At 45.3% G+C, this 14,134-nt stretch overlaps 1 protein-coding gene across 6 annotated transcripts in view; it reads right to left on the minus strand.

The window, feature by feature from the left end:
- The window catches only part of tns1b (tensin 1b), a 107,014-nt gene that overhangs the window by 28,417 nt on the left and 64,463 nt on the right, over window positions 1-14,134 (minus strand). For all 6 annotated transcript variants that reach the window (XM_037487643.2, XM_062565203.1, XM_062565206.1 and 3 more), the window contains exons 5-13: window positions 10,152-10,193; window positions 5,606-5,655; window positions 3,220-3,391; window positions 2,830-2,880; window positions 2,633-2,755; window positions 1,318-1,382; window positions 635-718; window positions 264-376; window positions 121-181 (exon numbers count right to left, since the gene is read on the minus strand). In XM_037487643.2, coding sequence (XP_037343540.2) covers window positions 121-181; window positions 264-376; window positions 635-718; window positions 1,318-1,382; window positions 2,633-2,755; window positions 2,830-2,880; window positions 3,220-3,391; window positions 5,606-5,655; window positions 10,152-10,193 — 761 coding nt within the window. The remainder of the gene's footprint in view (window positions 1-120; window positions 182-263; window positions 377-634; window positions 719-1,317; window positions 1,383-2,632; window positions 2,756-2,829; window positions 2,881-3,219; window positions 3,392-5,605; window positions 5,656-10,151; window positions 10,194-14,134) is intronic.

Raw genomic sequence — 14,134 nt, forward strand, 5'->3', positions numbered from 1 at the left:
TACGGGAGAGGCTATAAAGGAAAAGCAGTTTTTTATTATTATTATTATTGAGGCATAACGAGCCTGCTATCCCTGGAATCTTGTAAAAGCGTTCACGTGTGAGTGTGCTTCAAGACTTACTAGATCCCAGATGTGTACACGGGCTGCATGGCCTGGTAGATTTTGAGAAAGGGACGACAACCTGGAACACAGTTTTTGCGAGGATTTCATAACAGAAATTTTAAAATCCGGACAAGTGAGTGCATTTGTGAGCAAGCACCCACCTCCTTTAGACTCGAAGTTGGGGATGCCGTGCAGGATGACGTGGTGGAGGAACAGCGGCTTGTTGTTGATCTTGATGTGTCCGGAGAGCAGGCCGCTGAAGTACTCCACATACCTGAGAGGTGCACCAAAGGAACATGAACATGCTGCTGTGTGGTGTTTTACAACAAGGGGAGGACGGTTTAATCCTGCTTTAATCACAGCAAAGAGAACCACATGAATACTTTAAAACTGCCTTCAATAATTCATATTTTTGCATGTGATCACAATTTGGCCTCAGGGTGCAACGGCCAATAATCCGTTGGTGTAAGTGTCCTCACTGCGGCTGCACACAATCTATGGGTCACACAGGGGGGGGGGGGGGGGGGCTGACCGTTTCTGTGATGGCTGCCCCACAGGAAGCACTTTGTCCTCGTAGAAGCGCTTCATGGCGAACCGGTCCAGAGCCTGGTCAGCACTGCATTCAGACACCCAAGAGAGGTACATGTCAGCCAGGTTGACTCTTATTTACACACGCAATGCGATGTTTGTGCAGACGTGTCACAGTGTGGCCATGAAAAACAGGCTGATTTATCTTTAAAAGTGTTTTCATGCTCTGTTCATTTGTTGCTCCTCAACTATTCAAGGCAACAGTTTTTAGTCCTACTTCAATCAGTGTTCTGGACTAATCAGCAGCAGGTAATGTGCTCTTCTTCTGATTGTTGAACAGTTTAAATCTTCTGCTTTTTTCACGTGATGCCTTCAAAACTAAAAACTCAACATAAGAGGAGCACTTATAATTTGAGTCTTATGATCCGCTGCTCAAAATGATCATATCAAAGATTTGTTTCTTTCCTTCTGAAAGTCTCGAGTTGCACCGCTCCTCCCTCGCTTCATCACATCTCCGTCTGTTTGTTCAGTCTTGTGATGAACAATGCTGCTTTATCTTTTCCTTCCTTGCGTCTCAATTCAAACGGATGACTCTCACTTCCTCTCTACACGTCTGACCTCTGACCTCTGGCTCAAAGCACTGTGTCACTCGCTCCTCTGCAGGTGTAGTTGGGATCGTAGACCCACCTGGCAGAGATGTTGCTGTAATGCATGTAGGCTGCCACCACCACTCCGGTCCTGCCCCGGTTGCCCTGGAAAGACATCAATTGAAGGAATTGGTTTTTTCACATCTTCAATGCAGTGGTTTTGTTTTGGTGATGTTTTTAGATACAATATTCAAGAACTGAACACAAACCAAGGGGGAGGTGGCCTCGTCAACAGTATTCAGCACAGCTTGAACGGTTTATAAGGAAAAATGAGCTGAATCAATGTAACACCTTACAAAACCCAGAATTGCAGGATCCTCATGTAACTTGATAGTATATTTTTGTCCCCCCCCATATTTCAAACCCATTAAGCGTTGTTATACGCGTTAAGTTTCCAAGCTCGAGCCTGATGACATCATCAGAGTTATTTATTCAGAACCACAGAAGACATTTAATAAAGTTGTTTCAGGCTAGATGACTCCCCTCAAGACCTGTCAACCAACCGGTGTATCGGTACCCTGTTAAAGATTTGTTTAAATTAGTAATAGTAAAATCTAATTATAAAGAACGTCAAGATATATGCAACTGTGTCATTAGAAAAAAAAACACTGTCTGTGCATTTAAAGGACAGTTCCCAGAGCCAAAGCACTTTACTGCAATGAACCAGTCTCACATTGCACTCATTTTACATATCCCTCCATATTTAAAACAAAGTCACGGTGGAACATGAGAGTGCCTCTTAAACAGCGTGGAGCGCAGTGGAAATGATTTGTTGATATGTTTAAACTCAACGAGGCCTGCTTCCTTAGTGACCACCACAGCTTCCAAGCCCACACTCATCACCAGCATTGCTCAACTCGCCGTGAAATAACACCAGTTGTTATGACTTGTTTGTAACCTCCCTGTGGGAACATCTTGGAGCGAGGCACGGATCCAACGGTTAATTCTTGTGTGAGGAACGCCGTGGAAATGATGAGGTCTTATGTAAGGGACGTTGGTCTAGCAGTTGCATTTGGACATACTTTTTATAGTTTGTGTTGGCACCATTAAGAGCCAGACGAGTGTGGTTTGCCACTAGAGTTTAATGGGATCCAAGTCTAGGCAACAATAAAATATTGGTCAATCCGGTTTTTAAGGTATTGCTACGAGTGAAAAGGGTAAATAAACTGAAGTAGCCATGATGATTGAGGTGCCTCACCACGACACAAGCCAACAAGCACGCTAAGAGACACACTCTCACGCACAAGCACTTTCCACTTGTCATTACAGACACAGACACAGCCTCAGGACGTGGGGGGGGCCCGGCAGAGGAGCCCGAGAGCACCACCTGTACAGAAGATTCCTCCTAGCTTCACCTTGTTGTGTATGACGACGACGTTGTGGCTGTCCGCGCTCAGCCAGGTGTCCATGGCCTTGCAGATGCTGCATATCTTGTCCAGGGCAGGAGCATGGTGGTCAGGCCAGCCGAAGTCCAACACCTGGGAGAAAAGAGAGAGAATGATGGGGGGAACGAACCCTTGGGAGAGGAGAGGAGACCTCAGGTCAGCTTTACCTTTGGATTATGTTCGCTGATGTCATAACGCTTCTCACTGAGGTTGAAGAGCTAAAGGAAAAGGAAAAGTCAACCCCGTCATTACAAGTGCTCCTCATTCCATTGTATCATACTAGAGACACTATTTTGAACCATGTAGCCAGACCGTAGCAGCAGAGAGCCATCCCATTAGCATCGGATGAAATGACACACACAGCAACAGGTGCTACATCGGTGTGCTTGAAGACAAATAGTCTGCTCTGTGAGGAATCAGCTGATCGACTGAACCGACCGCATCATTACCTCATTTCCCCGCCTTAACACTATTTACGCTGTTTGCTATATTTTTGTAAAAGGAGTCGCTTCTTTGCTTCGTCCACAACGACCCACGCGGACACACGAGAACCGTACCAGGTAGCTGTGGCCGTGTTTGGAGCGCAGCATGGAGGCCACCTCCCGCAGGTTGGCAGCGTAACTCTGCTCCTCCACGCTGCCGGGGAAGGACACGGAGATGATCCTCTCCGTGATGTAGATCAGGTCCAGCTCGTAGCTCTCGTCCAGGGCCTGCAGCAGACTCGTGCTCCTGTCACAGGGACAAGCATTCCATCTTCACAGCCCATCAAACGGACATTTTGCCTTTCAAAAGGTCCCGCTGTGCTGAGGGGGGGCCGCTAGACCGTGAAATATAGTTAGGAATTTATTACCCGGAAATAATGTGAAAGCACATGTGATTTACACAGGCTTGTGTTTATCAGATCCGATTGTTAAACCATCCACACCCACACGAAGAGTGCAAAAGTGGCTTTGTTGATATTGAGATTGAACAAAACACAAATATCCTGAAACAGGAACACGCCACATACAGCACATGAGCGTTTCATCCCAGAGGCGTTTGAATGTTCTTTTGCCAACTGATCTCATGAAGCATTTAAAAAGCCAACAAGCCGATGCTTTGGAGGAAAAAGGACTTTTGAAACAGTTCAATGCAAAGAAAGTGAATTGTTGTGTTTCGTGTTTCCTCCTACTTCAAGGAGCATTAGCTTCATTTTTGGTAGAATCTACTACTTGAAATCCCTGAGCGGATTTGGTCCATTTCTACAGAGAATGTGGATATTGAGATGGAGAGGTTAAGGGAGAGGCGTCTGCACCCTTGGGCCCAGACTGCAGCATATTTCCCACATTTGTCAGCCGTGAGAAGCCCCTGAGGAAATTGCTCATATGTCTGGGACGGAAGAGCTCTCCATGTTTCTGATATGAGGACTGTAACCTGTTCTGTACTGTACATCTGGAGCCACTCATAACCTGCTTACTGCAAATTATTCATGAAAACTCAAATGTCACACATGCTCTATTTGTTACTTTGAAATGGAAGTTCAATGGTCTTTTATTGTTCATTTGCTAAATTTATTAGTGCTATTTCTCTTATTTCCTGCATCTCTCTCTCGTTCTCTCCTTTTTGCATCGTTTTAAGAATCCATTTTTCTCCTGTTTTCCCTTGTCAGTCTCTGCATATGTATGCATGGCTTTGGCCCCCGACTGGGTGCAGCCGGGCCCCCGTGGTTTGGTCCGGTTCCAGATCAACCAGCATGTGCTGACCGGCCTTGCGTGCGATCAGCTGAAGAGATGAAGCAGACGTTAAAAGAACGAGGCATTAGCTCGCCATGCGCTCAGATCCAGCGCAGCAGTGACCTCATTGGTTCATTTGAGCAGAAAGTAGACCTGTTTTATAAGAACACCTGAGACATTGGGCTGTAAAACATCGCCCCAGGTATTTCTTAGCAACAATAGCGTAAGATTCCTGTTTCATAGAAAATCTAAAAGCACCCCATACTTCATGGTGACGAGCACCTACAGTTTTTACAGATTTCTGATGTCAATGATTTGTCATTCGTACAATTGACTCCAAATGCGTAAAGCTGCACTAATAGTTTTTGGATGAAATGGCGTGCTTTGAGCATGTGATGACATTCCATAGTAAATTATTATTATTAACAGCACTGAACTTTCTGATCAACCTCATTGAAAGCAAAGAAAAACATTTATAAACACACCAATCACCAAGCGGGTCACAGTTAGCGAAATGCTAACGTTAGCTTCAGTGAGTGAGGCCGAAACCAAAGTTCACCTTCCATTTGTTAGATGGCCCAAAACCGTTCTTTCTTTCTAAAATACATACCATAGAACATACCAAGGTGCTATTTCGGTGGCATTTTAGTTTGATCACAGCTGTAGAGCATGAGGGTGAAATATCTCTGTGTCAGAATGTCTGGACACAACAGCCTGGACAAGCAGAGCATCACACACCACTGTGCTGTGAAAACCCCTTTGATTTTCTGCTTTATATGGGCGGAAATCTCATAATGTGAACACAGATGTTGAACTATTTTTATACTCTGTATCAGCTGCGAGGGAATCAAATTGTCACTCAAAGTTAGCACAGCACATTAGCCTGTATCAGGCTTACTTACACACCTGGCACCATCTGTGACTCCCTCGGGACCGAGGTCAGAGGGATCGACACCAAATCTCTTTGTGTCCAACTAAGCAGCATGAGGTCCGGTTCAATGGCAGGGCATGTTGCTACGACAAATCTCATATTACAACACCACTGCGAGCTGAATGCGATAGAGGTCGGGTAAGGTTGTCCGTGATATTTGTTTCTTCGTTATCTTTTTTTCCTTTTGGAGAAAACATTGAAGATCCATTCCAAAAATACTTCAATAGATTCAGTCCAATAAGCAGAATGAAGCCTTTTATGGGAAACTTAAGCAGAGTTGAACCAGAGTAGAGTTCCTACCTTGATGGTCTGCGCCGGGACTCCATGCTCTTTGAAGACTTTGTGGAGCCCTGGAAAACAAAAAGAAAAATTACAACGCTTTAATAAAAGCATATAAATTCCCACTTAAATCAAAAGTTCACTGCTGTGTGAAAATACATCAGAATATTTGATATTAAGTTACATCAAGAATTCCATTATCACTTTGTTCATAAGTCAGTCCCAGAACCAATCTGCTCTGTGACTGTACCACAAGTCCCATCTGGTTTGGACTCCTCCAACTATAATCCCTCTCAACATGACCACCTACAAGTGGTTCTGGTGTCCTGAGCTTTTAGCAGTCGGGGAGGTTTTCTGGGGGCCAAACTCAATTAAAAAAAACCTACGAACCGAGTGCAAAGTGTGAGCTGAGGTTGTCTTTCAACCAATGGGAGCGCTGCAACGCTCGTTGGGCCGGTGGGGGCGGAGCCAAGTCACAACAGTGTGTTAACACTCTGCAAGCCATTCATTCTAGTCATTCTGCCCTTAATGTTAATGTTATTCACTTTACACTTAAGGTCGCATTTTACACAATGTGCGCAAAGTGCACCTTGCAATGAGCCCTCTGATAGGATGCCGTGTGAGGACGGCGTCACATGCGCCCCCCACAGGGCAAAGCAGACAGGCCCTTGCAGAGGAAGTGCGGCTGAAGTTGATTGACCGTGTTTGGCTCCACTCTGCCTAGTCTGTCCCGCCTCCCCCTCGAAACCAGCTCTAGCAAAGGGGTCAAAGGTCGTGTGGACGTGGGCGCTTCCATGTGGTGTTTGGGTCACATGTACACAGGAGGGGGCCGTGATCCATCATCATCCATTAGGTCGGACTGGCTGACTGAGCATCGTGTCGAGGGCCTTCTGTCAGAGAGCCCCTAACGGATCTAAAGGAGACATCATCCATGTGAGTGGCCTGGTCCAGTTTTACTGCTATTAGGTAACACAGGAAAATCCTATGAATCTGCAAACATCGATACACATTGCACGTAGCCTTTACAAGATTACAAGCCAGCTGTCAAATGAGTTGGTGAATTTCCCCATACTTGGCATTGCAGTAGTACCGGTTCCAGCCACTCAGCGAGCAGTGAATGCAGTTGTGTAGTTTTGTGCCCTTACTTTGTGGTGGCGCACTACCCTTATTTTTCTGCATTTGATAGGCAGGAAGTTCGAGATTAAAATGAGCAGAGGTCAAATAAAAGAAAACATGCAGCCTTGTCCCATGTTGACACTGTGATAGTCATTTCTTGGTTGGGCTCGAGGGGAAAAACGCAATTGTTGGTGGGGCTAGAGCCTTATGTCATTGTGTGAGTGTGTGTGGAGGTAAACGCTTGACTTCTACATGACTTTGTTTGATTTTGACTAGAGATGTTTTGATATTGTTTTATTTGCATGATTCCAAGACCTGAATATGTGCATGGACCGATCCGATATCAAAGAGCCTTATAATAATAATAATAATACTATTATTAACAGGTGTCTGTCCCTACATGGATGGGATTAATATGAGTTGCACATGCGCAGCAGTGACGAGGCAGGATGGGATCGGGAGTGACACGTTATGTTGATGATCATCTTTTCAAGTTTTCAGTCTGCGGCTCGACTCAGGCGACACAAAGACGACCCCCCCCTTTTTTTCTGGGCTTCAGCCTAAACGTTTCAGTATGTTGCCAGGGGCAATAACGTGAAGGACAGAGATGAACGACCAAGAAATGGCCCAAAAGGGAGTTCAGAGACGAAGACGCTCTCCGAGCCGCGGTACAACGTTCCACCGCTTCGACCCGAACGCAAACAAACACCTTCACTACAGACGGGGCTCATAGGGCGGTGCAAAGATGGCAGTAAATTCACACCTTTTGCTCCCGATGAGTCTGAATTGGCAGGCAGAGCATTTCACGAGTGACGACGTGCACGTTAAAGTGCAACCATCTGCAGCCTTTGACAAACTGAAAGACATTGTGATGTCCACGTTGTGGGATTCGATGGATGGACGACTATCGATGCTTGAAGATCTAAAGCGTAGCTCGTGAACTATCGTGAGACCTGTTACTCTGCTCTGAGAACTGGTGTTTAGAGGAGGGGGGGGGGGGGGGGGTAGGAACTGGAGTGGGGGGTCCAGCGGGCCAGCGTTTCCAGATGAAAACCATCTGTGGAGGTTGACTTTACAAGCAGGCCATTCAAATGAACCCTCGGAGGGGGAGAAGCGGGTAAGACGTTGGGGGCTGGTAAAAGTCCGCCAAGGAAGTGAGAAGAACTGCTCTCTAACAAAGAGGAAAAAAAGCCATGAAGGAGCGGGACTCGTGTCGACTAAACTCCATCCATCCGTCCGCTCCTCCACCATGTCCTACCTTCCTGAAAAGGTGGCCTGTACTCCATCGCCATGCCCCCCTCAGAGAGGAGAGCCGCCTTCTCAAAGAGCCTCTTTGGTTCATCTCTGGAGTTCCCACTGCTCCGTGTCCGGCAGTGGAGCCTCCTCCGTGGAGCCTCTCCCGTTCCTCCAAAAAGAGGAGGTCTATTTTGGGCTGTAGCTGCCTGCAGTGGGCCACAGGCTGCTCCGGCTCAGACCACACTCCTCCACCAAGCTGCTGCTTTCTGTCTTCCTCTGTCACTCCTCTCCCTCTGGGTCTGTGTGGTGGCCACCCTCCCCCCTCCCACTTAGCCTCCCATCACGTTATCTCTCCCCCCATAACTTTTTCCTCCCTCTGTCCCTGTTTCTCATCTGTGTTTCGGATCTAAAATGCAACTGCAAACCCTTCCCGTCGCCCCGGGCAAACTCTGGGCCTGAGACAACACACAAGCACACATACGTCAGCTGATTAGCGCTTCACCACTCTGTGTGTGTGTGTGTGTGTGTGTGTGTGTGTGTGTGTGTGTGTGTGTGAAATCATGGACGGTCTAACGTCATTTAGCAAACATGCTTGTTTGTGTGCGTCTGTGTCGGAGAATCTTATTCTGACATCAGAAGAAATGTGCTTTTTGCAGTTAAATTCAGACAAACGTCAGTTTCATCAAGTTAAGAAAAGCAGAAAAACATCAGCACATCCACACTGATCCAGTGAAGCGAGAGAAGCAAGTCATGAGACGGATGGTTTTTGATGCTCTGAGGCGAACGTCACAAGAGTCCCGTGAGCAGACACACACACACACACACACATGTTCCATCCCAAGTTGAAGACCAAGTGATGAGCAGAGAGGGGAAAACGCGGGTGTGTGCTCCTCCGTACTCAACACGGGGAATGCCAATGAAAGCAGCCCCCCCCCCCCACACACACACACACACACACATGTATTTTGATCCTTGTGGTGAAAGCGGGTTTGCGGCTTTGGGTGGTAACTCTAAATAGGTTACTTGATGCTTCCTTTCCCAGACAAAATAAAACTCACAGGAAGTTGTATCATAGATAGAACATGTGTGCTCTCATTGTTTCGTGTTTTCACCCAACACACACTTATGGACGCCCGAAGCCACACAAACCACTTCATTAAAGTCCATCCGCTTTTTCTAAAACAACTATAATTGACTATGGAGTGAGATCATAGAAGTGGCAATGTGTGTTTGATTACCCATCAGTCCCTGCGGCGTCTACCCTGAAAACCGCGGTGAAATCCCAACGCAGTAGCCATGAACGACGCAAATGTCTGAATCTGCGTCCTTGTTAAGTGATTCGGATTCTATTCATGTTGCAACAGGCTAAAAGTGGTGCTGGTCGCTAGTAAAGCACGCGGCGGGTTTTAGTGGAAAAATCAAGATGATTTCACAAGTGTTTCATATGTTACTGTAAGTTCATTCGTTTGGTGGATGGAAGTTTATCCAACGTTGCTGCAGGAGGACAGAGGTGCCTTTTATTTTGAAGGGCCAGTGTGAGAATGTTCGTAGGAACAGGAGTCATTGAAAAGTTTGCTTTACATTTTCATCACTAAACCGGTTCACATCTGATGTGTTTTTGATGCATCTTGCTGTATGGTAGGATTAGGATGTATTCAATAATGAACCAGTCAGAAGGTACATCACAGACCACTGGCCCTGTGGCAGATGTAGGAGCAAGTGTGTGTGGGTCAGCGCCGCGTCGTCCTTCAATAAGAGGATTTCTATTATTAAAGCAACAGCAAAGTTAATTAAACAAACATTGCAATCATATTTTTTAACACATTACTTATGTGTTATATGTCTAATATTGTCTTGATTTTGTAAAATTGGTGTCAAAAAGTGTGATTCTGAACTCGGCAGCTGACCTTAACTTTTGACCTTCCAGCGATAGAAAGCCTGACGCTGCCTTTGAAAACTAATGGGAACAGAATCAGCAGCCTCAGAAACACTTGAGTTACAGCGTTTTGGCACCAGGGGAGCAGTAAACAAAACGTATTTCACGTGGAGAAGGAGAGGACCCATGAAACCATCACTTGTAGACTCTGTACGGGATCAAGTCTACTCCTCAAGTGGCTCTACTTTAGAAGAGTACCAGCATTTTCAGGGCGTATTTGGGGCAGAAGAAGATCTGATCTGTCTGCTCACTTGAGGAATCCAAGCAGAAGAGACTCACCATGGTGTCCAAGTGTTTGAGAGGGAGGTCGCTGCTCGGTGCCTGTTCACAGAAAAGAGGGGGGGGGGGGACAGAAAATCGAGTTCAGTACTTCCAACCCTTCATAGAACCGTATGTCGCGGCGTGTCACATGGTCTGCTCTCGGTGCCATTCTTTGCCCTAATGTGGCGCTGCAGCAGAGTGGGGCTCCACCTTGAATGCGTGGGACCATCTATAATCCCTCTGTGCAAATATTTACACAAAGAAGTCTGCTTCCATTAGCCAAGACCTGAGAGTCCATCCGTGGAACTCTCCTTTCCAACGCCATATACAGCTATGCACACGCGGAGGGAGAATAAGAGACCAACCAAAGACAGTCGGTGCCTCCTGGCTGCCGGGTTTAGAACAAGAGAAGAAGAAAAGCATCAGAGTGGTGCGTGATGTGATGTGTGGGCGCGGCTCCCCGCAAACTATGGAATGCCGTTTTATTCACAATTAAATGAATAAATACATAAATACATGAAATATGCCTTTGGAATACATCGTGAAATAAATAAATAAATGAGGCAATAAATAGCCTTTTTTTGCACACGGCTCTTTTCTCTGTTCTGAATGTGAGCGATAGCCACGCCCCCTGATTGCATAATAGTGCCATTATTAAATAAGAGTCTCTTGAAATAAATAAATGTGCACTTATGAAATAAAAGTATCATGAGATAATTACATTTATTTAATATGTATGTATTTATTGCCTCATTTATTTATTTCACGATATATTCCAAATGCATATTTCATGTATTTATTCATTTATTTAATTAATTGTGAATAAAACGGCATTCCATAGCAAACGTCCACACACGTACACATGTTAAGTAGCATGACAGATTCCGTTTAAAAAGACATCAGTCATAGAGAGGATATCAAATGACTAGTGATATAATTGACAAATAAATGAGCAGCTATTGATCCGTTGTGACGTTGTGCGTCTGTCGGTCTTTCCTTGTGCAGAGCGTAAATGTCGTATCTCTTGGACACCTGACTCGTGTTGTCACAGGGGTTTGAGAGATTGTCTAAAAGTTGAAACTCTTATTGAAACTTAACACTTTCTCAACAGCACAATAAGATTGTAAAAAGTTTTCATTTTTGTTTAATTGACTTTGAACAAAATCAGGAAAACTGTTATACACATACATACAAGTGTTGGTACATAGTTACACATGACCTGCATATGTAAAATGAATGCACATACGTTATATTCTATATATAAATAGTGAAAATGTCAGCGTTGTCATGGACAGGGTACATCGGGCCTTGGCTGTACGGACCATAATAAAACCTATTAATATCACCAGACATATAATTACGATGGAAGCAGCCTCTTGTTGCACAGTAAGCACTCGGCGAGCTGCATTGTGACACAAAGGATGCTCTGCTGCTTTCAACGGAATATAAACTGTAAACCCAAAGGGTAAATTATAGTCTGGCTGTGTAGGCCCAAGAATATGGACCGACCGCCCAGAGCAAACCACCAAGCACCACACAGAGGGAGGGAGAGAGAGGGAGAGAGGGAGAGAGAGAGAGAGAGAGAGAGAGAGAGAGAGGGAGAGGGAGAGGGAGAGAGAGAGAGAGAGAGAGAGAGAGAGAGAGAGAGAGAGAGACCCTGTTACCGACCTACCGATGACGTTCCAAGTTACAACATTTAAAGACAACCAGAGGAATAAGGGAACAGGGATTTGATTCATTATAAAATGCCGCGGCAACACAGTTGTTTATTTGTACTTCCTGTCGGATCACAACGACGTGCTTTCTCGAGGTGGGTGTGTAGCTGTGGTTTGTTGTTGTACATTAGACAAGTGGAAGACACAGTTGCTTCAAGGAATGAAGGAAAAGGAAACACCAGACCGACGCTTCAGCCTCTAAATGCATACTGTGGATTTACTCTGAGGTCACAATATGCAGCCGCAGGCATTCTCACACAAATAGAACCTATTGTGTGCACACCCAGAGGAACACACACAGGGACACTCACACAAACCATCCTCACATTGATATATTCCAACATGTGGGTTGAGAGGAGGGATTATTGTGTGTCGATGGGGAATCATCAGAAAGCTCAAAAGTTGTCGTCTTTGCCCTCATCACAGGACGCATTAGGAACTGTAACAAAGACCCATTTTTATACGCCTCCGTTAAATCAACACAATACTTTTATAGACTGTTTCATAGACTGAAATGATGAGTTTCTGCTGGTGAATAACAGCAAACTGTCTCGTTAATGCTGAGACAGCAGCAATCAGCCTGGTACCATGTAATGAATACACAACAATTACAAGACTATTCTATTTATTGTCTTGGTGGTAGTTTCTCACACACACACACACACACACACACACACACACACACGTATGATTTGTTATTGACGATCTAAAAAAATGGAAACATAATTCATCTCAATTATTTCTCTAGAATATAATGTGCAAATCTTCCCTGCTGCTTTGTGGCTCCTTGGAGCCTCCTCCTCTACCAAGTTATATCAGCATCATGTTGCATTTGTTCTCATGAGAGGAGCTAAAAACAGGCTCGAGATCTCCCATGTGGGAACAAAATAATAATAACAGACACAATAATAGCCGAGCGGTAAAACTATATTTTGAAAACAAGGTCGGTATCTCCTGCTCTTCTGCTGGAAATGAATACATGTGGTAAAAGGGTTCTTCTTGGTGAGAACCATGATAAATTATCCCTTCAGCAGGTGCTTACGTCTGCATTCTGTTACTGATTCCTAACAAGTGTCTTCATCACGTTGGCTGGTGAGCACAATGTTTTATTACAGCCAATCACAGCCAAACAAGAGTCACATCAGGATCATTTTAAATGAGCCTTTCAGAATGCAGTCCAATCCGTCACATGCGAGGCATCAGAGTCCAACACGTGTGAAAAGGGAGCAGAGCAGCTTCATTCCACAAGCTGCTGCTTTCACCCAGTTATTCTTCAAATTGTAGCCCCCGCTCCTTTAGGAAGGCAGAGGTAGCTAGCGTGCTTGGGGAGTTTCCCTCCTAAGTATGGCCCCCCCCGGGGGGGGGACCCGAGGGCTAAATACACAGCCCACTGAGCCCGGCTGGGCCGGAGACAGCTTTCTGTGAGAGGAACCACTCGGTGAGCAAAGCCGTCAGGAGGAAACCCGGCTTCACTGTGCGCGTCCACGTGGATGGTTTCCAGAGTATAACCATGCGTGTCTATACGTGTGTGTGTGTGTGTGTGTGTGTCTGTGAGTCAGAAGAAGGGTGTGCACTTCTAGCCTGGGTACAATTCTTTGGAAACACACACACACACACACACACACACACACACACAGGCAGCTGTACTCTTATGTTTACAGTCTGCATTTTGGACGTTGGCCCAAACTCAGAGCCTAGCAACGTGAATTCATGTGCATGATGCAGGCTTGAAAAGGTCCAGGCCTTTTTCCCTCATTGAGGCCACGGATTCATGCCCTGATTATAATAATATAATACCATTGTCATAATGCCAGAAACACCCAGCAGCGCCTCCTAGTGGAAATAAGCATAAACTGCAGGCCTCACACATGATGACGGTTCACCTGAAGCTCCTCCAAAGTCAAATGAATTTTGACGTTGTAATCTCTAGCTGATAGAAACAGAAACCTATTTGATAAGATGGAAATAAATGTAAAGTATGCCTAATGTTCATTACTTTAGAAGAGTTTCCTAAGTTTCTCTATTTTTAGAAAGTGGGGGAAAAGTCTCTTGTGTTTGTTTACCGTCAGAATGAAAGCGCAGCTATTTGGCAACACCCTTAGAAATAATGTTTTGTCCTCTAGTGGCTGCCTAAAAAGGCAATCTGCCTCTCACCAGCTGAAACAACCTCAGAGCCAATTCCTGTGTGATTTAAACGGCCCATTTAGTCTGCAACCTTCGTCTTTCTTCTCCCTGGAGGCAGAGCTTGTGACATTCACATTAGCACAGCATTTACAACAGCAAGTA

The sequence above is a fragment of the Pungitius pungitius genome, chromosome 10, assembly GCF_949316345.1.
Source record: "Pungitius pungitius chromosome 10, fPunPun2.1, whole genome shotgun sequence".
Taxonomy (NCBI): Eukaryota; Metazoa; Chordata; class Actinopteri; order Perciformes; family Gasterosteidae; genus Pungitius; species Pungitius pungitius.